We start from the raw sequence: 23,416 nt of genomic DNA on the forward strand, positions 1-23,416 counted from the left end.
GGGGTCTTTGGTAATCCGTAGTGATTTCTTCCTGAGCCGCTGGGAGTAAAGGTCCTCCATGGATGGCAGCTCCGTCCTGGTGATGTGCTGTGCAGTTTTCACCACCCTCTGTAAAGCCTTACAATTGAGGTCGGTGCAGCTGCCGTACCAGGCCGTGATGCAGCCAGTCAGGATACTCTCTATGGTGCACCTGTAGAAGTTGCAGAGTATCCTGGAATCCATTTTGAACCTCCTCAGCCTGCGGAGGAAGAAGAGCCGCTGTCGAGCTTTCTTGGTGATGGTGGTGGTGTGAAGAGTCCATGTCAGGTCCTCAGTGATGTGGACCCCAAGGAACCTGAAGCTGCTGATTCTCTCCACCGTAGTCCCGTAGCTACTCCGCCGCTACGTGAGCGCGTACTTTGAGCGCATCTATGGTACGTCGCCGTGACGTCTGACATCGTTGTGACGTCGCCTGTATTCTACGTCAACCCATTCAAAATTGATGGAGGCGTTGGCGCACGTTGACACGTCAGTTCTCCGCTCAGTTAGCTTAGTTATCTGTTCTTTGGCACAAATCACACCTCATAGAAGAGCGTCCCCAGAGGTACGGACACCCCCGTGCCGAGCCTCTACCAGCGGATCAGGGCGCAGTTAAGCAGGTGAGAGCATGATCTCTGCATTAGAGCGGAGGGTCACAGGCAGCAGCTGGAGACACGGAGCGGACTCAACAAACCTTGTCCCAAAGTTTAAGTCGTAGTTAACTTCACTAGATATTTCAAAGCAATGTGTCCAGCAGGCGTTGAATTCTGCCACTGTACAAAGTGTGACTGTACCTGACAAAGTGACCACTGAACTATGGTATCTTCAACATGTCTCCCAGGTGACCAAGCTGCAGGTTTTCCTCTGATTTGAAGCATGATGTGATACACATGTGAAAAACATTTTCCACATGACTGACTGTGTGCTGATGTTCTCCTGATGTCCATGTGTCCTACCAACCCAGTCTCACGGCATTTCGTGTTATAGTCACGAAATTAATTTAATCTATTGATTCGTGTTCACCAACACGATTTTCGCATTTTTTTCGTGTCACACAGAACGATTTTAAAAGCAATGTATTTCTATTGGTAGTATGTTTCGTGCCTGCACCACGTCTTTTTGTCCGGTCGGGTCTTGGAATACCAGAGCTGTGTGGTTCATAAACACATTTTCTTACTCAATATCTTACCCTAAGCCTAACCCTATCCCTTTTATTTTAAATTGTATAATGTCGGAGTTTTTTTGCCGTCCGCGAGGAAAATAAATGGCTCAGAGCCTCAGAATACTGACATCTGTATTTTTTGTCATCTTTTTTTCCTTCTAATTTGTTATTATTTGGTGCAGGCACGAAACATACTACCAATAGAAATACATTGCTTCTAAAAATCGTTCTGTGTCAGAATACTGAAATCTGTATTTTTAAAAATCTGTTTTTCCTTCTAATTTGTTATTATTACATTGCTTTTAAAAATCGTTCTGTGTGACACGAAAAAAATGGCGAAATCGTGTTGGTGAACACGAATCAATAGATTAATTTCGTGACTATAACACGAAATGCCGTGAGACTGTGTTGGTCCTACAGGGAGCTGCTGGTGAGCCTGGCTCTGGGTCAGGTCCTGTCCTTGTTAATCTGTGCCATCAGCCTGATCAGCAAGTACCTGGCAGATGACTTCCATGCTAATACGCCACTCTTCCAGAGCTTTCTTAACTACATCCTGCTGTTTCTGGTCTACACCACCACTCTGGCAGTCAGGCAAGGTACACACAGAGTCCTCAACACACTGCTGCACTTTCCCTCTGTGCTTTCTGAGGACGAGATGGACCTAAAGCAGACAAACCGTCAGGCGCACTAGGGTCAGCTGTATGTAGGGAAGTATGCTCACCACACTCTCTGTCTCTCTCACAATTCAATTATATTCAATTAAAAGATGCTTTGTTGGCATGAACGTATCAAAAGTAAATCAACAGTAAAACATTAAACAACCACTGTTAACAACATTATTATGTAATTAAAACTCAAGGAGAGAAGCTGAACAGAAATAATGGATATCAACAACCAAATCAAAATGATGATAATACAAATATTATCAATGCATGTACATTATGCAACAGTGTGCGTTTGTGCGTCGTATCAGGGTGGTTGCTGAAGCAGTTCTGTTTCTGCTGTTTCATCAGTTGGTAGACTCTGATTGATAAGAGGTCAGACCAGTGGTGTAAAGTAACTAAGTAGATTTACTCAAGTGAAAGTAAAGTACAATTTTGAGGTACTTGTACTTTACTCAGTGGCGTTTTCTCCCGGAGGCCAAGGGAAGCCAGGCTTCCCCTGTTTTTTCGGATTGTAGTTATAATTTAAATAAATAAATAAAAACACTTTGTTTTGTTTCGATAATTCTCCTTTGCTGTGTGTTGCTGCCGGCCCGTCTCTCCCCCACTCTCATTGAGTATTTTACAAAGAGTGAAACAAACAGCGCCCCTCTAGATGTTATGGTGAAACAGTAAATTGCATTCACTGTTGCGAGAGGTGAAAACAAATTGAGGGATTGACCAATCAGATGAGGCCCACGTGATGCCCCTGCCAACCTGTGATTGGTCAGGGCCATGCCAAGGGAAGCCAGCCGCCTCTGGCTTCCCTTCAGAGGCGGCTGGCGATTTGATTGGACACTGCCATCCAATCGATCACCTGAATAGATGAGATTGTTTATATTTTTTAGTTACTTTTGGACTACGGACTGAGCTAATTACAGAGACGAGGACTGTTGCTGCACTTGCCGTGTGTTAGAAAGGGAAGGGAAGAGAAGGTGGACTATCGCATGCAAATGTTTCTGTACATAATTGTTTTTGAATTCATGTGCTTCATACACGCCTACTGATACTTTGATGTGAACGTAAAACTTTAAAGGTCTCCTGATTTACTTTGTGAATGAATGCTTCTTTTTTATTCATTACCGAATCTGCACTGCGCATTGAGCGGCTGGTATTGCATTTGGGGGGGGGGGGGGGGGGGGGGGGGGGTGTCTGCATAAATGAATAAGAAAATGCTTAAATGAATAAGACGAAAGAGTTTCGGCTGGAGAGTGCGTGCGGACCTGTCGGTTCGATAACAGGCGTGTGCAAGTCCTGCATCTGTGTGATACAAATGTGTGTAAAATGATACCGGGCGCTGTAATCACTCATCTGGTTACGTTATGGGTCGTTGGGCGGGCTCGTGCCTCGGCGGCCTGTCTCTTTAAGGAGCTCGTGAGCAGCGGAACTGGTCACAGCCTTCACAGCAGCCGCAGCCTGCCAGCCGCACTGCCTGTTCTTCTGAAAAGTTGAGTATAAAATCATTTGTATTTACGGTCTGGTGTGAGCAACGGCATGCTCATTAATCCTCGTGTCCTACGGACAGCAGCGTTTCACTTTGTGTCGCCAACAGTTGGGCAGGGCTCTGGCTAATACATGGAGCCACCCTGTCGGTGTATCTGTCACAGGCAGAGGTGGCGGAAGTACTTAGATCTTATACTTCAGCAAAAGTAGAAGTACTAGATTGTAGGAATACTCTGTTACAAGTATAAGTCCTGCATTCAAAAAGTTACTCAAGTAAAAGTAGAAAAGTATTAGCATCAAAATATACTTAAAGTACCAAAAAGTAGTCATTGTGCAGATTGGTCCATTTCAGAATAATATATATGATGTTTTATAATTATTGATCATTAAAGTGTTAAAGGGGACCTATCATGTAAAATGCACTTTTGTACGTCTTTTATACATGAATATGTGTCCCCGGTGTTCCAGGGAACTCACCAAGTGTCAGAAAACACAACCCTCTCTATTTTCCTCCATACCCAAATCTCTAAAAAAGGGGCTGCAACGGATCTGATAAAAACTGATCCAGATTTGAACACTGTCCTGACGTCAGGACGGTGGCGCTACGGCTATTGGGCCAACTCCACCAATCAGGAGGAGACAACCACGGCCATTGCCGTTCGAAAGCGCTGGAGACGCTGTAGTACATATGCCAGGCCTTTAGATGGTGCTGTTGCTCACAGTATCTGCCCTTGCAAAAACAGAGCTAAAAAATTTCAAATTGAGCAAAATGAGGCATGGCTAAAATGCATGATCTGTTTGGTATTTTGAAAAAAAAAAAGTATAAATATGCCTTATATAGGTATGGTCCTACACTATATTATTCAAATATAGCATGATAGGTCCACTTTAAGTAAAGTACAAGTATCTCAAAATGGTACTTTAGTACTGGACTTGAGTAAATGTACTTTGTTACTTTACACCACTGGCCTCCGGCTAATACATGGAGCCACCCTGTTAGTTTATTTGTCACTGGATGTAGAAACATGACCTACATTTGCACTCGTAGCTTTATAAAACGGAATGAGGCCTTTCATTTGGTCATCACATATTTTTCTTCATCAAAATACACTTTTACACAATTATAGATCCTGAAAAATAACCTTTCTTTTGCCAAATTCTCTCATAGTTTGTGATCCTAATATAAATATATTTTAAGAAAGAGTTTATGTTGATTTATTTACATCAATTAATGTCCTGCAAGACATTATGATATAAAAGTATTTGAAAACAATATTGATTTCTTTAACTGTGTAGATGAAGGTAGGGATATACTGTATATCCACCATCACATTTGGGTAAAAGTCTTCAATGTAACGTTTTATTATTTTCTTATATTTCTTTTGTTGGGTTCAGTATGTTAGACACAGTCAGTGACATGTAATAAACAAACTAATATTACTCTTCTGAGTTTGTTCATCAGCTGTTCAGCATAGCATTTCTGCCTGATAGACAATTAGAAGACTGAATGTTCTTAATCTCAGTTGAGTGATATCAAAATGTGATCCTGGTCACGTCAGCTCTACTTTGGTTTTATGAGAGAGCATCATCCTGCTAAAGTTTGTTTTCTTTTTTAGAGCTTTCTGTATTAAACATCCTCTACTTCCTAATGTTGCCCAAAACACTATATTTTGCCAATATCATGTGAGGTTGTAAAAAAAAATCAATTGATTTGAGAATTCTCATATGTTTAGAAATACTATGTAGATTTTCCAAAACACTATTTGTTTATCTATTGTGGACATGCATGGATTCATGGCAGTCACTGGACATGTATTAGTGCTCTGATGCTGGACGTGCCAGGGACTGTGACTAGATCCCACTCTTTGAAATATAATATCTATATGCTTACATTACACCATTTATTGAATGGCAACCCCTGTATCATAACACTTATTCTATGGCCAGATCTTTGACCAAACACAGGTTTAATATCATGCTGATGTTGGGGAGGGAAGCGTGATGAGCTCTGTCTGTGTCCCTGCAGCACCATGAGTCTGCGAGAGATCAATGAGAACGTGAAGCTGGCCCGCGAGTACGCCCTGCTGGGAAACTACAGCTCGGCCAGTGTTCTCTATCATGGATTGCTAGAACAAATCAAGAAGTATGTGTACACCATGCGGGACAGCAGTTATCAGCAGAGATGGCAGCAGGTAACATGATATTAAAAACTTGACATACATTTTCAGAAATTAGTCCTGCCTGTTCTGTTTACTGACTTTTATTGGTGTTTTCATCTCAGTTATGGCAAGAAATCAGTGAAGAGAATGGACAAGTTCAGGACATAATGTCCACTCTGGAGAACTTCCAGCTGGACACAACACCTGCTAAACCCAGCAACCACGAAGACAATGAAATAAGGCCTGTGCATGTGGAACAGCGGTATTGCACTTCGTTATTCACATCCAACTCTCACCTTTCAGCCTTCTTATTCGTTGCTTCAGTACATTTTTTCTCTGTTGGCAGTAATAGCGCTTTGGGTACTGTAGATCTATTTCCTGTTTGCAGTGTACAGGTTTGTGCTAGTTCCTGATGCAGTCATGTGATTGAGATTAGTCCCTTTGAGTCTCTGTTGTGACCTGGATTTGTTCCTGGTCTACCCCAAAGGAGTCCTGTAAATCTCTGTTTTCCGTCACTTTAAGGCTGGCTTCATGAGTCCTCCTGCTGAGCCTCGGGACGTTAAGGCTAATGTTTTTGTTTATAGCTACCTCTTCTTCTCTGTCCACAGACATTCTCCATGTCCTGTGAGGCGGCCAGGTAATGCAAATAAAGAAAGTAAAGCCCCCAACAACAGGCTGAGTGTGGCAGTGAGGGCCCAGCAGAGGCACTCCCCCCGCGGGGCCAACGGGGACAAAAGCAAACCTTCCAAGGGCAAAGAAAGGAAGGAAGTGAAAGAGGGCAGAGCAAAGGATGATAAGGTGCACACGGCACCTTCTTCTTCATTACACTGCTTAACTTGTTCTCAATATTTGCATTGTGGATCGCACAGTATCCACATGCTGCTTGTTTGCCTATTTCCTGGTAGAAATTCCAGTTTCTTGTCTGGAAGAAAGCAGACCCAATGGCTAACATTCAGGCTGCAGAGTAAGAAAGAGTAAAATAGTTTTGTGTGCCTCCCAGAACAAAGCTGATGTCCAGGAGAAAGAAGTGAAGAGGTTTGACGGAACAGGGTACGACAAAGACCTGGTGGAAGCTCTGGATCGAGATATTATATCTCAGAATCCCAATGTGAAGTGGTACGTGTTCATCATGAGTGCGGGGGTTGTAGGTATATACTTGTGTGATTTGAGAGAAATCTCATTCAGAACTTAAAGAGTTCTCTTTATTTCTAATTATGGAGCTACAGGACAAAATAACTCAAACAGCCTGCCACATCTGCAACACACTGACCACGCAATAAAACGCTAAACACAATTCAGATTTGATCCGCAGGTCTCCCTTGAAAAAGAGATCGTTGATCTCAATGGGATTTTTCACCTGGTTAAATAAAGGCTACAAACAATTAGAACTTACTCAAGTTATTAATGATATCTTAAGCTAAAAGACGATACATTTGTATTAAGCAGTTCACATGTAGCTAGTTAACATAACATGCACTGCAGTTGGGAAATTCATGACAGCTGGAAGATTTAACAATTGTCAAAAAGATTATAGTTAAAACTTTTAAGATCATTATATCATAATTGGAATCTGAATGGGGACCTGGCCGCTGCTTCTTCACTCTATCATACTGCTAGCTAGAGCAGCTGCTCATTATTGCCTTACAGATCACAGTTTGACTTTTAGCCTCATATTGTTCAGCACTGCTGTTTGTATTTCACTGTATTGTTTGTGTGCGTCCATAAGAGAAACATACCATTTGTTAAACACATATTTCAAGGAGCAGACTCTTAACCAGGTAGTGTGTGTTTTTCCTTTCTGAGTGAGAGTACACTTTGGAGCAAGGAGAACACAGGGTTAGGGTTAGCTCTGCTCCTAGCAGCTGGCAGGGAGCTATCCCCCTGATCAGATGGAATCCGGATGTCCATACTGCTCTACGACACTGTGCGTCGGCTTGGTCCTGTTATTATCTAAAGAAGAGATTGTTTTATGAACGTTTTGGGCAAGCTGAATCAACTATTAGTCAAAGCAATACACAGCTGTGGGGAAAGAATGCTAAAGCTCCAAAGCAGTTTGCCTGCAGGAGACAGGGGAGGAGAGCCAACAGCTAAGATGACCAGATCCAAAACTAAAGATTCCATATTGAACATTCTATATCACTGAGTTCCCCCCCACTTTAAACTGTCTCATCTCTTTCTTAGGGACAACATTGCAGACTTAGAAGATGCAAAGAAACTTTTGAAAGAAGCGGTCGTGTTGCCGATGTGGATGCCAGCTTTCTTCAAAGGCATACGAAGACCATGGAAGGTGCGGATTTAAAGACATTCCAGTTGTATTTTTTCTGTAATCTATTATCAGTATCATGCACAGAACCTTTTTATATTTGACCAAAGGGAGTGCTTATGGTGGGACCTCCTGGCACGGGGAAAACGCTTTTGGCTAAAGCTGTTGCTACCGAGTGCAGAACCACATTTTTCAACGTCTCCTCATCCACTCTCACCTCCAAGTACAGAGGGGAGTCTGAGAAGCTGGTTCGCCTTCTCTTTGAAATGGTAAGACTTCACATATGATGTTGTACACCAAGTCATGTTTTTCTAGAGCAACATCCCTTTGATTTTCACCCTTCACAGGTAGTGTGCCCAGCACAACACGGAGTCTTTCTCTTTTCCCATTCTTTGAAGGTGTGACTGTTGGCAGTGTCATCATTCCTGTAAAACCACAGCATCTATAGTGATAATTACAGTTAAAATATGTTAGCCTTAATGGCACATACAAGAAAACAAGCAGTATAAATGAAAGAAATACAAGAAAATAAATAAAGAACACTTGGTTACCCAACATGGAATATACTGAATGATGAAGAGAGATGAGTTTGCCTGGGACAATGTGTGCAGACCTGACAGGGGATATGTTCTCTCCAGTTATTGTAACTAGTTGTGACTGTGATACTTTTAATATTTTCTTGACTGATCATGTATTGTGTTGTTGGTCAGGCACGTTTCTACGCTCCCACTACGATCTTCATCGATGAGATTGACTCCATGTGCAGCCGCAGAGGAACCTCAGAGGAACACGAGGCCAGCCGCAGAGTGAAGGCGGAGCTGCTGGTGCAGATGGACGGTAACCTGACCACAACACAACCATGATAGGTTTACTACTGATCGGATAGCTACAGATCAATTCTTGAACTAGTAAACAGAAAACACACTGCCAAGTTGTTTTAGTTTAATCTTCCTACCCTACTAAATGTTAAGAAACAATTGACCTGTATTGATGCTGCAGGAAAGTCTTTGATATGAAAAGGCAGGAGAGTCTTTCAACCAGACAGGAAGAGGCAGGACGTCCTCCACAGCACAGAGACCCTCTGAAGACTCATTGTGAAGACATGATGAAGACTCAGGCTCATGATGAAGACTCAGGCTCATGATGAAGACATGATGAAGACTCAGACTCATGATGAAGACATGATGAAGACTCAGACTCATGATGAAGACATGATGAAGACTCAGACTCATGATGAAGACATGATGAAGACTCAGGCTCATGATGAAGACTCAGGCTCATGATGAAGACATGAAGACTCAGGCTCATGATGAAGACATGATGAAGACTCATGATGAAGACATGATGAAGACTCAGGCTCATGATGAAGACATGATGAAGACTCAGACTCATGATGAAGACATGATGAAGACTCAGACTCATGATGAAGACATGATGAAGACTCATTGTGAAGACATGATGAAGACTCAGGCTCATAATGAAGACATGATGAAGACTCAGGCTCATGATGAAGACATGATGAAGACTCAGGCTCATGATGAAGACATGATGAAGACTCAGACTCATGATGAAGACATGATGAAGACTCAGATTCATGATGAAGACATGATGAAGACTCAGACTCATGATGAAGACATGATGAAGACTCAGGCTCATGATGAAGACTCAGGCTCATGATGAAGACATGAAGACTCAGGCTCATGATGAAGACATGATGAAGACTCAGACTCATGATGAAGACATGATGAAGACTCAGGCTCATGATGAAGACATGATGAAGACTCAGGCTCATGATGAAGACATGATGAAGACTCAGGCTCATGATGAAGACATGATGAAGACTCAGGCTCATGATGAAGACATGATGAAGACTCAGGCTCATGATGAAGACATGATGAAGACTCAGGCTCATGATGAAGACATGATGAAGACTCAGGCTCATGATGAAGACATGATGAAGACTCAGACTCATGATGAAGACATGATGAAGACTCAGACTCATGATGAAGACATGATGAAGACTCAGGCTCATGATGAAGACATGATGAAGACTCAGACTCTTGATGAAGACATGATGAAGACTCAGACTCATGATGAAGACATGATGAAGACTGAGGCTCATGATGAAGACATGATGAAGACTCAGACTCTTGATGAAGACATGGTGAAGACTCAGACTCATGATGAAGACTCAGGCACATGATGAAGACATGATGAAGACTCAGACTCATGATGAAGACTCAGGCTCATGATGAAGACATGATGAAGACTCAGGCTCATGGTGAAGACATGATGAAGACTCAGGCTCATGATGAAGACATGATGAAGACTCAGGCTCATGATGAAGACATGATGAAGACTCAGGCTCATGATGAAGACATGATGAAGACTCAGGCTCATGATGAAGACTCAGGCTCATGATGAAGACATGATGAAGACTCAGGCTCATGATGAAGACATGATGAAGACATGATGAAGACTCAGGCTCATGATGAAGACATGATGAAGACTCAGGCTCATGATGAAGACTCAGGCTCATGATGAAGACATGATGAAGACTCAGGCTCATGATGAAGACATGATGAAGACTCAGACTCATGATGAAGACATGATGAAGACTCAGACTCATGATGAAGACTCAGGCTCATGATGAAGACATGATGAAGACTCAGGCTCATGATGAAGACATGATGAAGACTCAGACTCATGATGAAGACTCAGGCTCATGATGAAGACATGATGAAGACTCAGGCTCATGATGAAGACATGATGAAGACTCAGGCTCATGATGAAGACATGATGAAGACTCAGGCTCATGATGAAGACATGATGAAGACTCAGGCTCATGATGAAGATATGATGAAATGCAAAGGATACTATAGCACAGAATAAGACGTATGAATGAATCATTTAATGACAGGGGTGTCAAACTAAATGTAATCGCAGGCCACATTAGAATTATGGTTGCACTCAAAACGCCGGTTGTAACTATATAAATATACATATATAATATATATATATAAAATAATGTATTATATTACATTATTGCCTCTGAATTGGATTATTATCTGATACGATAATAATTTAGTAATTAACTACTTCTGAAAGCAGAAGTCCAGGGCAAATAATTGCAAGTCTCTTCAGTGTGCATGTCACAAAACGAGATGCATTGTGGGACATGTAGTTTATGGGCAACCTGCTTTTGTAAAGTGGCATGTAACCGTATAATAAACGTATTATATTCTTTGCAAGCTCTTGCGGGCCACATAAAATGAAGTCGCGGGCCGGATTTGGCCCCCGGGCCTTGAGTTTGACACCCCTGCTCTAGGATCAGTCCGACAGCAGCAGGAATGAAAGGTTCCGGTCTGGGGGGGCATCTTTAAATAAGTAGCCCCCCTCCCCTAAACGGATATGTTAATATGACAATTTAGTTTAGCAAAAAACTAAAATAAATGTGATTTAAAAAAAACTATTGATTGGAAGGTACAGATGAGTTATCTTATATTCACTTTTAGAAATGATTATTGTTCTTTGTAAAATGCTCGAAACAAGCTAGCATTGGTTTTCTGCAGCATTGCCTTTTCCCCAGCATTCTAGATGTAACAGTTTTAACTAAAGAATATATACAATTACAGCATCCATTCTCTCATTGCTGGGACTGCTGTCTAGGTGTTGGTGGAGCCTCAGAAAACGATGATCCATCAAAGATGGTGATGGTGCTGGCTGCCACCAACTTCCCCTGGGACATCGACGAGGCTCTGAGGCGGAGGCTGGAGAAGAGGATCTACATCCCGCTGCCTTCATGTACACACTCTGCTTCACGTACACACTCTCTGCTTCATGTACACACTCTCTGCTTCATGTACACACTCTCTGCTTCATGTACACACTCTCTGCTTCATGTACACACTCTCTGCTTCATGTACACACTCTCTGCTTCATGTACACACTCTCTGCTTCACGTACACACTCTGCTTCACGTACACACTCTCTGCTTCACGTACACACTCTGCTTCATGTACACACTCTCTGCTTCACGTACACACTCTCTGCTTCACGTACACACTCTCTGCTTCATGTACACACTCTCTGCTTCATGTACACACTCTCTGCTTCACGTACACACTCTCTGCTTCACGTACACACTCTCTGCTTCACGTACACACTCTCTGCTTCACGTACACACTCTCTGCTTCACGTACACACTCTCTGCTTCACGTACACACTCTCTGCTTCACGTACACACTCTCTGCTTCACGTACACTCTCTGCTTCATGTACACTCTCTGCTTCATGTACACACTCTCTGCTTCATGTACACACTCTCTGCTTCACGTACACTCTCTGCTTCACGTACACTCTCTGCTTCACGTACACACTCTCTGCTTCATGTACACACTCTCTGCTTCATGTACACACTCTCTGCTTCATGTACACACTCTCTGCTTCACGTACACACTCTCTGCTTCATGTACACACTCTCTGCTTCATGTACACACTCTCTGCTTCACGTACACACTCTGCTTCATGTACACACTCTCTGCTTCATGTACACACACTCTGCTTCATGTACACACTCTCTGCTTCACGTACACACTCTCTGCTTCACGTACACACTCTCTGCTTCACGTACACACTCTCTGCTTCACGTACACACTCTCTGCTTCACGTACACACTCTCTGCTTCACGTACACTCTCTGCTTCATGTACACACTCTCTGCTTCATGTACACACTCTCTGCTTCACGTACACACTCTCTGCTTCACGTACACACTCTCTGCTTCATGTACACACTCTCTGCTTCATGTACACACACTCTGCTTCATGTACACACTCTCTGCTTCACGTACACACTCTCTGCTTCATGTACACTCTCTGCTTCATGTACACTCTCTGCTTCATGTACACACTCTCTGCTTCATGTACACACTCTCTGCTTCACGTACACTCTCTGCTTCACGTACACTCTCTGCTTCACGTACACTCTCTGCTTCACGTACACACTCTCTGCTTCACGTACACACTCTCTGCTTCATGTACACACTCTCTGCTTCACGTACACACTCTCTGCTTCACGTACACACTCTCTGCTTCACGTACACACTCTCTGCTTCACGTACACACTCTCTGCTTCATGTACACACTCTCTGCTTCATGTACACACACTCTGCTTCATGTACACACTCTCTGCTTCACGTACACACTCTGCTTCACGTACACACTCTGCTTCACGTACACTCTCTGCTTCATGTACACACTCTCTGCTTCATGTACACACTCTCTGCTTCACGTACACACTCTCTGCTTCACGTACACACTCTCTGCTTCACGTACACACTCTCTGCTTCACGTACACACTCTCTGCTTCATGTACACACTCTCTGCTTCATGTACACACTCTCTGCTTCACGTACACTCTCTGCTTCACGTACACTCTCTGCTTCATGTACACTCTCTGCTTCATGTACACTCTCTGCTTCATGTACACACTCTCTGCTTCATGTACACACTCTCTGCTTCACGTACACACTCTCTGCTTCACGTACACTCTCTGCTTCACGTACACTCTCTGCTTCATGTACACTCTCTGCTTCATGTACACTCTCTGCTTCATGTACACACTCTCTGCTTCATGTACACACTCTCTGCTTCATGTACACACTCTCTGCTTCACGTACACACTCTCTGCTTCACGTACACACTCTCTGCTTCATGTACACACTCTCTGCTTCATGTACACACACTCTGCTTCATGTACACACTCTCTGCTTCACGTACACACTCTGCTTCACGTACACACTCTGCTTCATGTACACTCTCTGCTTCATGTACACACTCTCTGCTTCATGTACACACTCTCTGCTTCACGTACACTCTCTCTGCTTCACGTACACTCTCTGCTTCATGTACACTCTCTGCTTCATGTACACTCTCTGCTTCATGTACACACTCTCTGCTTCATGTACACACTCTCTGCTTCACGTACACTCTCTGCTTCACGTACACTCTCTGCTTCACGTACACTCTCTGCTTCATGTACACTCTCTGCTTCATGTACACACTCTGCTTCATGTACACACTCTCTGCTTCATGTACACACTCTGCTTCATGTACACTCTCTGCTTCATGTACACACTCTCTGCTTCACGTACACACTCTGCTTCATGTACACACTCTCTGCTTCACGTACACACTCTCTGCTTCACGTACACACTCTCTGCTTCATGTACACACTCTCTGCTTCATGTACACACACTCTGCTTCATGTACACACTCTCTGCTTCACGTACACACTCTGCTTCACGTACACACTCTGCTTCACGTACACTCTCTGCTTCATGTACACACTCTCTGCTTCATGTACACACTCTCTGCTTCACGTACACACTCTCTGCTTCACGTACACACTCTCTGCTTCACGTACACACTCTCTGCTTCACGTACACACTCTCTGCTTCATGTACACACTCTCTGCTTCATGTACACACTCTCTGCTTCACGTACACTCTCTCTGCTTCACGTACACTCTCTCTGCTTCATGTACACTCTCTGCTTCATGTACACTCTCTGCTTCATGTACACACTCTCTGCTTCATGTACACACTCTCTGCTTCACGTACACACTCTCTGCTTCACGTACACTCTCTGCTTCATGTACACACTCTCTGCTTCATGTACACACTCTCTGCTTCACGTACACACTCTCTGCTTCACGTACACACTCTCTGCTTCATGTACACACTCTCTGCTTCATGTACACACACTCTGCTTCATGTACACACTCTCTGCTTCACGTACACACTCTGCTTCACGTACACACTCTGCTTCATGTACACTCTCTGCTTCATGTACACACTCTCTGCTTCATGTACACACTCTGCTTCATGTACACACTCTCTGCTTCATGTACACACTCTGCTTCATGTACACACTCTCTGCTTCACGTACACACTCTCTGCTTCATGTACACACTCTCTGCTTCATGTACACACTCTCTGCTTCATGTACACTCTCTGCTTCATGTACACTCTCTGCTTCATGTACACTCTCTGCTTCACGTACACACTCTCTGCTTCATGTACACACTCTCTGCTTCATGTACACTCTCTGCTTCATGTACACACTCTCTGCTTCATGTACACACTCTCTGCTTCATGTACACTCTCTGCTTCATGTACACACACTCTGCTTCATGTACACTCTCTGCTTCATGTACACACTCTCTGCTTCATGTACACACTCTCTGCTTCATGTACACTCTCTGCTTCATGTACACTCTCTGCTTCATGTACACACTCTCTGCTTCATGTACACACTCTCTGCTTCATGTACACACTCTCTGCTTCATGTACACTCTCTGCTTCATGTACACTCTCTGCTTCATGTACACACTCTCTGCTTCATGTACACACTCTCTGCTTCATGTACACACTCTCTGCTTCATGTACACACTCTCTGCTTCATGTACACTCTCTGCTTCACGTACACACTCTCTGCTTCATGTACACTCTCTGCTTCATGTACACTCTCTGCTTCATGTACACTCACTCTGCTTCATGTACACACTCTCTGCTTCATGTACACTCTCTGCTTCATGTACACTCACTCTGCTTCATGTACACACTCTCTGCTTCATGTACACACTCTCTGCTTCACGTACACACTCTGCTTCATGTACACACTCTCTGCTTCATGTACACTCTCTGCTTCATGTACACTCTCTGCTTCATGTACACTCACTCTGCTTCATGTACACACTCTCTGCTTCATGTACACACTCTCTGCTTCATGTACACACTCTCTGCTTCACGTACACTCTCTGCTTCATGTACACACTCTCTGCTTCACGTACACTCTCTGCTTCACGTGCACACAGAGCTGAGCCCAGATTCTTTGCATTCTGTATCCTGTCCCCTGGGAGTACAGAAAACACACACACAGACACACACACACACACACACAGACACACACACACACACAGACACAGAGCTTCATTATATTAATAATAAGTCTTAAAACACACTTTGACCAAGCCTGGGCCTTGAGATCAGGTTGTACTGCAGACCTTAAAGCTCTAAATGCTGCTGCGTCTCTGTCTGCAGACGCAGGGCGGGTGGAGCTGCTCAAGATCAACCTGAAGGAGCTGGAGGTGTCCGAGGACGTGGACCTGGAGAAGATCGCAGAGCAGCTGGAGGGTTACTCTGGAGCCGACATCACCAACGTGTGCAGGTCAGCCATCCTTTCAACCAATGTGGTATGGAGGTTATTCCCTATCTTTATTCAAGAGCGTGGTCTTTACATTTGAGAGCATAAGTTATTGATTTCACGTTCAGATGATGTATTTCTTTCCCTCAAACCCTGTCCTCGCACTCAAATAGCGCTTGCTTGCGCTTAGATTTGCTGCTTCTGTGCGCTCGTCAAATGTCTGAGAGCAGACATTTGACGAGCGCACAGAAGCAGCCTGAGTGCGAGGAGAAGGTTTTAAACTAGAAAACAGGAAATCTGTGTAAGCAGCAATATATCTGAGTGCAAGCGTACAGTTTGAGCAGAAGCAGAGCAGATCTAAGCGCAAGCAGGCACTATTTGAGTGCGAGGACAGGGTTTGAGGGAAAGAAATACAAAATCTGAAACGTGAAATCAATAACTGATGCTCTCAAATTGAATGACCACGCTCTTGAATAAAGATGGGGAATAACCTCCATAATGTGGAACTTCACGTTAAATGGAGATGGTGACAATATATGTACCCAATATGACCATTGCTACAATAGATAAAACACAATTACCTATTGACGCATAACACAGTAAATAATTCCAGTTATCAATCAATCAATCAATGTTATATAGCCCAATATCACAAATGTTACATTAGTCTCAGTGGACTTCACAGTTTGTACAGAATATCAGTGACAATACGACACCCTCTGTCCTTAGACCCTCTGTCCTTAGACCCTCTGTCCTTAGACCCTCTGTCCTTAGACCCTCACATCGTACAAGGAAACACTTCCAGAGAAACCCCACAGTTTAAAGGGGAACATGGGAGAAACCTCAGGGAGAGCAACAGAGGAGGGATCCCTCTCCCAGGACGGATAGACGTGCAATAGATGCCGTGTGTAAATCAAAGAGATAATACATTTTACAGCATAGGTAGACCAAATGTTTGGAAATGCATGTGTCTATAATAATAAGATGAATCCACGAGGATGTCAACAATCCTGTGGGAGCCATCAGGGAAGTAGTATGATGAGAGTCAGGCAGGACCGCAGAGACAGGTTCAGACACGACTCAAAGTCCAGGACTCAGTCCAGAACTCAGGATAGAGGATCCAGGACTCAGGACCACAGCAACAGGATCAGCCACGACTCAGGGTCCCGGCGTAGATAGACACCAAAAAGAAATGTGGGGGAAGCTGGGTTATTGGGAACATGAGAGTACACAGGTACAGACAGAGAGAAGGAAGAAGTAAGGTGTCCCCCGACAGTCTAAGCCTATAGCAGCTAAACTAGGGGCTGAATCTAATCAGCCCTAACTATAAGCTTTATCAAAGAGGAAGGTCTTAAGCGCACTCTGAGACCACTTGCTGAAAAATAATTAAATGTGGATTTAAAATAAAAAAAGTATAACTTTTTGTAATGCAGACATTACATTGACTTAAGATTGCAGAAGATCACAATAAAAGCCAGGGCTGGAAGGATTATTGTAATAAGTTTGGTTAGTTAATTGAAGAAATCAAGTTTTGAATGAGCTGTGTTCTGTTGCAGGGATGCCTCTCTCATGGCCATGAGGCGAAGAATAGAGGGCCTAACACCAGAGGAGATCCGGAACATTTCACGGGATGAAATGCACATGCCCACTACTATGGAGGACTTTGAGTCTGCTCTGAAGAAAGTGTCCAAATCTGTGTCTGCAGGCGACCTGGAGAAGTATGAAAAATGGATCGAAGAGTTTGGGTCCTGCTGAAAACCCCCAGCATCAGTCTTTTAAGTAATGATGTTCAGAGGGTAGTGAGTCATTCAGGTGGGAATAGAGAGTACTGGAGATGTATCCATTCAATATTGTACATTGTGTTAATGTTGTAAAAAGGTGGCTCAACTTGATCATTCCTTACAAATGATGACATTTCTAACTTGTGTTAATGATCCTGAAATCTTCATCATGTAGCTGTGAGACAAAGTTTCCTGCGACACACTGACAGATGTTTTAAGTTACTTTCTCAAGTGTTATAGTTCTTTGTACCATTGTATCTGACAATGAGATGCTCAGCGAACTGCCAATCAATGTCAAATGTTTTGTTTTCCATTTTTGAATGCATTTTATTTTATTTTAAACAGTTTGGTTCTCTCACATTTTTTAATTTAACGCTAACAAGATATTTATGTAAATAAAGTTGACAATGATTGTACTATAAAACTGTTATATTCACTATGTCTTGCGTGTAATTTTGTTTAGTAAGCTAGGGAAACAAACTCTGAGGACCCTCTCACTTCTGTGGCTCACCTAATATTGATCAGCAGTCAAGGGGATTATTAGATAATAAGCATCCCTCACTTATTATCTCATTTACACTCAAATGAGATAATAAGTGAGGGATGCTGGTCATCAGGTCAGAGACTTGTTACTTGAGAGCTGGAGCTCTGTTTAGTGCCTATAACCCAGAGCATTCATCTGGTTGCATCTTACCATTAATTTATCTTAATATTTCTCACTACAATAAACAGTATATTATTACTGTACAATATGTACATGTCTTATTCTAATGACATGTATATAGACTCCTGCATTACTTGGTTACTTATAACTTTCTCTGCATTAATTAGCTTATTTCTTTCTGACATGCATATAGTTCACTTCATCTGCATTACTTGCACATTGGTCTGCAACATAATCTGCTCTGCTCTATTCTGATTTATTCTACACTTTTTCTATTTATTATTATTATTTATTTGTTGTATTGTTTTATGTCCTATATATAGTTTATTATGTTGCATTGTTGGAGATGTTCAGTTCCATATCTACACTAGCATCTTTGCATATGACAACAAGGTCTTTGAATCTTTGGAACTTTACCGTCTGCAGCCTGTAAGGAGATGGGCGTTACACGTCCCAGTGGAAGCTGCCTGTGTCGGGCAGATGTTGAGCTCTGTGTTTTCCCTCCAGGCACCACATATCAGGAGCAACGCAGCAAGTGTTCTGAGTGCAAAACAACAGTGAGCACACAACACGAAGGTTTGATGCTCATCAGAGAAGCATTTATTCAGCAGGATGTTAGACCCAAACCCACAGTCCAGCTTATGAATGCACACAAAAAGTCTTAAAATAGTAACATGTTTCGAAGAGCAAATTAAAATACATTTTATTTGTATTCTTCAGCAACACGTCTGAATTCATGCCTGACATATTGTTTGCCTCACAGGCTAATGTAGTGTCCTCCACGGAACTGTAATGTATTGAGATGATCACTTGAACCCAACACAGGTCATCGTGCAGCTTCCCACTTCTTCTTGCTGATAACACAGCAGTTCACTAGCCAGACTTAACATGCATCTTCCACAAAGTACATCATGCATTCTGCAGATCAACTGGAGAAAAAACACAAGCTCATCTTTAAAGGGGGTTTAAAAAAAGCATGGTAGGTGCATTTTAAAATAACACAAACATGTTGAAACACTCCCACTACTTAGTTTAGGATTGATTAAACACACCTCTTTGACCACTAACTGGCATTCTTCGCCACAAGTCATTCTTCGCCACAAGTCATTCTTCGCCACAAGTCATTCTTCGCCATAAGTCCAGTTTTCACTCCACAATTCAAACCTAAATACAGACTATTTACACAAGTCTTTCACCTTGGTACTTTATGTTATATAGTGCAGACAATCGGAACTAACGCATTTACATTCTCCATCATGACAAACAGGAAAGCACACAAAGAATCAATCCCCCCTTCACTGAGAGTCACAGAGGCAAAGAAACACAATCATTATATGAAAGCAAGCCTTAAGGGGAGTGTAGTGACATTCAGTTTAACAGAGGTGGTGGTGGGGGGGGGTGTACTCCTTTAACTTTGTCCTCACTTAAAGAATGAAAGTTGGGAGACACTGCATGCTTCATTATAAAGTCATTATAGTGCATCTGTTATCTCAGCTTTCTTCACATCCAGCAAAGGGTTGCATTTTAGAGAATAAAACATGTGAGCTGTACAGAAGTGTTTCCTAAAGTCTTCTCAGTGATCAGAGAGACTGGGTCAGCTCCATACACTTCAGTTTGTTCATATTTATGGGTTTAACCTGCAGTGCGCACATCTGGGTGTCTTTGCTTTCCCTTTAGCCCGGACACGTATTCTGAGCACTTTTAGGAAGACTCGCCTATGTTCCATTATAGGAGTAGTTTGTCATTTAAGAATTCCTTTCTTCAGTCGATGAGTTGTACATATAACATGTAATACGCAGGCTGGTGGTTTGACTTGATGGGGCATGGGTTATGTGTGGTTTAATGCTTAATACCACATGTATGACCCTACTTTTTGAAACAATACTGAAGATGTATGGAAGAATGAGCCACATTGCAAAAGCTTGTTAAAAAAAAAAAGGTGAGTCATTTCTAGTAGATTAATGTACACTCATTTATGACTTGGTAAAACTCTTATATGACAAATCACAGGAGCAAAGACATGGCTTTTTCTGTGCAGGGCAACACGCAGCTGGCCTCCATACATCAGTTGCTCACTTCCTGTTCCTCTCTCATCATGTTAGTGAATTGGAGGAATTGGGTGGCATTAAAGCACTTCCTGCTCCATGGCTTTTGTGCTTCAAAGGGTCAATTGAGGAGCTGCTTCCAAAATCAGAATACCAGCTTGTGACAAAATCATGCCATGCTGAAAATATAACGCAATGCCCAAGTTAAAGAACAAATAAGAACAAACTGAAAATAAAGAAGCTGGCCAAAAGCCCCCTTCCTTCAAGGCTTCTTCTCTTCCTCTTCTTCTGCCTCTATTTCTATGTTCTCGAGCAGAGTGTGCTTCTCGTCTTCCGGCATCAGAGTGAGAGGGTTTAGGTGAAAAATGTGCCTGTAAGAAAAGAGGCAAGAAAAATATCAACATTTTGTAGACATCAGGTAGGTACTGATCACACATATATATTCATTCACTCATGTTCCCCATGAAACATCTCACTTGTGTTCACAAGTTGGGAAGAACATGTCCAAAATCTTGACGATGACCGCTGATCCGACCACGCCGATCACCACCACCCACATCACCAGGAAGAAGAGAGGCAGCGACTCGGAGCTGAAGCGCCTCAGACGCTCCCTCAGCTCTTCCACCCACTGACACACAGCCTAAGGGAGCACACACACGTCAGCTACAGCTACTACATGTGGAGGCTAGAGAACACAGCTACTGACAAAGAGTTGATGGGAGGATTGTGTGTCATGTCATGGAGCTCCAAAAACTTCCAGTGAGTTGCTGGATTCTTAAATACTAGAAATGTTTTTATAGAAACTATCATTAGTATTCCACCCTCCCCACATGTTTCAAAAGCGTTATGATAGGACAGTGTAACAGTGATCACAGGAGCAGCCATACTAGCCAGTGCTGTGTGAATCCCTTCTGATAAACTGGCTCTCCATTCCCTGTTTGTGTTCAGAGAGCCCTGCAATGTCTGGACCTCTGAGGCAGTATGTGCTGTACCTTCAGGTCTAGCATCACAAATGGCTTACAGAGTAAGATGATATGAATTCTTTGGGTGGAGTTTCCATCTGAATGTGATCCGGTTGGCTTGGCTCTCTGACATCAAACTCATCATCATATCTGACGTCATACAGCAGGTCAGGGTCCATGCGGAGAGGCGTCTCTGGGAGCTTCCCCGGGGCGGCCACCTCCTCCTGCGTGGTCTCCGTGTGCTTCAGGGGGTACTGGCTGGTGGTCTGGGATATCAGCTGTTCTTCATCTAATTTAAATACAACACACACTTACTGGATCTGTATACAAATCATAACGAGGATCAGCAAATGCTCCATGTTTACATACCTTTCCTGGGGTTAGGTGGATCTGTGACCACCATGTCATTCTCCCTGGGAAGCCTGAAGATCTCACTGTGTCCGATGGGGTAGATGTTTGTGAACTGAGCCAGCTTCTGGAAGTCTGGGCTCATCAGTATCTTCACCTCACACATGTCAGGCTGTTGGACCTAAACGATAAAAACCAAGAGTGTGAAATCATATTCAATTACTACTTTATCAATCATGATCTGTGGGTTTATCTTAGAGATATTACCTCCTTGCCCTCCATCTCTATCACTTCACTGAACACCTGCAGAGCCAGCACCTCCTCTGTGTCGCTGTACAGCCGGTTCTGGCTCACCATCACCCGCGTGACCGTGGACACCAAGTCCCCAGATTCAAACTCACTGCTACCGTTGATGCTGTCTACTGGAAAAGAGGACTAAGTGACATGTCTCCAACAGTTTGCATTTGTACCTTTAGCACCTCCTCATTAGCAGATCAATCGGTCAATAAACATCGATGACAATTTTGCTCATGAATTAAATATCAAGTCATTCACCAAGTAAACAGATACATTTTACAATTTGAAGACATCCCTTAGACTCTACTTGTAATTCTGTAGAAGTTGCCGCGTGGTGAGGACAGCAGAGGCAAAAACTAAAAGGAGGATGTCAAAATCCTGCATTACAATCTTGAAGGAATTTGCATCAAAATATACTTACAAATGTACCATGTACAGAAGTAACTGTACTCATTCAACACAACAGTCCATTTCTGAATAAGATATGATATATCATTGCATTCTATTGATGTATTAATGTGTTCATCACTTGAATGTTTCAACCGGTAGTGGAGAAGTTTATCTTAACCTAAATAATACATGAACAAGCATTTGTTGATTAGCATATATTTTGTATTAATGATCTAAATCTTAAAGGATGCCTAACTAAAGCTGTCGGGTGACTGTAGTACAGCAGGAACAGCTGAGGGGAGCTGGCATGGTATGCAAAAAAAGAAGACAACCCGAACCAATATTAATTAATTAATTTATATTATCGACAGGGTTTCTTCTGGCTGTGTTATACAAATGGTTTGGTCCGGGATGGTTCACGATGATAAGGTGAGGGGAACTCACAGAGCAGAGCCTGGCAGGTGAACCTGGTGACTCCGGACAGCTCCACCGGGATGTGGTTGACCAGCACCTGCTGCTCCCCCACAGACAGGTTCAGGCTGATCTGAGAGCAGAGGCAGCGGTGAGGCTCACATTAAACCTTTAGAGTTGTCTTTCTATGTACTGTAACGTTCAACGGGCCTACCTGCAGGCTGCTGGAGTCCTGCAGCTGTGTGTCCGCCACAGTCCCGGCTGTCACGTTAATCACGATGTTTTCCTGTGGAGGATATGAATAATCAGAGAGAACAAATAGGTGACACGTTAGCACGAGTAACGCTAAGCTAACGCTAAAACTGATCGTTGCTAACATGTTACCGTATTCAATTGGCTAGGCGACGGCTCTGTGCAGGTTACTGAAGCAAACAGAAGCGATAACACACAAAGTGTTTGACCCGCCGTCTCCATGATGCTCTACTTCACAGCGTCAGACAGCTGGTTTTAAAAGCGCTGTCTTGGCTCAAACAAAAACATTGAGCAAGACACACCCACTGCGCACGC

At 43.1% G+C, this 23,416-nt stretch overlaps 2 protein-coding genes across 4 annotated transcripts; one reads left to right on the forward strand and one right to left on the reverse strand.

The window, feature by feature from the left end:
- The first annotated feature begins 3,224 nt into the window (after positions 1-3,224).
- On the forward strand, positions 3,225-18,168 carry katna1 (katanin p60 (ATPase containing) subunit A 1). Of its 2 annotated transcripts, none has more exons than XM_034150667.1 (11): positions 3,225-3,328; positions 5,351-5,516; positions 5,606-5,745; positions 6,092-6,281; positions 6,484-6,599; positions 7,665-7,770; positions 7,857-8,015; positions 8,457-8,583; positions 11,416-11,550; positions 15,849-15,975; positions 17,508-18,168. In XM_034150667.1, the coding sequence occupies exons 2-11, from the start codon at positions 5,355-5,357 to the stop codon at positions 17,704-17,706; spliced, it is 1,461 nt and encodes a 486-aa protein (XP_034006558.1). In that variant the 5' UTR covers positions 3,225-3,328; positions 5,351-5,354; the 3' UTR covers positions 17,707-18,168. The 2 variants fall into 2 exon arrangements, with proteins under 2 accessions (XP_034006558.1, XP_034006559.1); XM_034150668.1 differs by having other exon boundaries at positions 3,289-3,328; positions 5,272-5,516.
- Positions 18,169-18,969: 801 nt separating this feature from the next.
- Positions 18,970-23,397, reverse strand: ginm1 (glycoprotein integral membrane 1). Of its 2 annotated transcripts, none has more exons than XM_034150435.1 (8): positions 23,234-23,397; positions 23,064-23,135; positions 22,883-22,982; positions 22,019-22,170; positions 21,773-21,932; positions 21,463-21,692; positions 20,918-21,081; positions 18,970-20,812 (listed from the first exon to the last, which is right to left on the reverse strand). In XM_034150435.1, the coding sequence occupies exons 1-8, from the start codon at positions 23,321-23,323 to the stop codon at positions 20,704-20,706; spliced, it is 1,077 nt and encodes a 358-aa protein (XP_034006326.1). In that variant the 5' UTR covers positions 23,324-23,397; the 3' UTR covers positions 18,970-20,703. The 2 variants fall into 2 exon arrangements, with proteins under 2 accessions (XP_034006326.1, XP_034006325.1); XM_034150434.1 differs by having other exon boundaries at positions 22,019-22,173.
- Between the last annotated feature and the right edge of the window lie 19 nt (positions 23,398-23,416).

This window comes from Trematomus bernacchii, unplaced genomic scaffold (assembly GCF_902827165.1).
Source record: "Trematomus bernacchii unplaced genomic scaffold, fTreBer1.1, whole genome shotgun sequence".
Lineage (NCBI taxonomy): Eukaryota > Metazoa > Chordata > Actinopteri > Perciformes > Nototheniidae > Trematomus > Trematomus bernacchii.

Excerpts from the sequence above, each read along its gene's own strand:
- katna1 (XM_034150667.1), top strand. The coding sequence starts at position 5,355 with ATGAGTCTGCGAGAGATCAATGAGAACGTGAAGCTGGCCCGCGAGTAC. Across the intron at positions 8,016-8,456 it reads TTCGCCTTCTCTTTGAAATG|GCACGTTTCTACGCTCCCAC; the intron begins GTAAGACTTCAC and ends GTTGTTGGTCAG. Across the intron at positions 8,584-11,415 it reads GCTGCTGGTGCAGATGGACG|GTGTTGGTGGAGCCTCAGAA; the intron begins GTAACCTGACCA and ends ACTGCTGTCTAG.
- ginm1 (XM_034150434.1), bottom strand. The coding sequence starts at position 23,323 with ATGGAGACGGCGGGTCAAACACTTTGTGTGTTATCGCTTCTGTTTGCT. Across the intron at positions 22,174-22,882 it reads CACCTGCCAGGCTCTGCTCT|TAGACAGCATCAACGGTAGC; the intron begins GTGAGTTCCCCT and ends CCTCTTTTCCAG. Across the intron at positions 21,933-22,018 it reads TAGAGATGGAGGGCAAGGAG|GTCCAACAGCCTGACATGTG; the intron begins GTAATATCTCTA and ends TTTATCGTTTAG.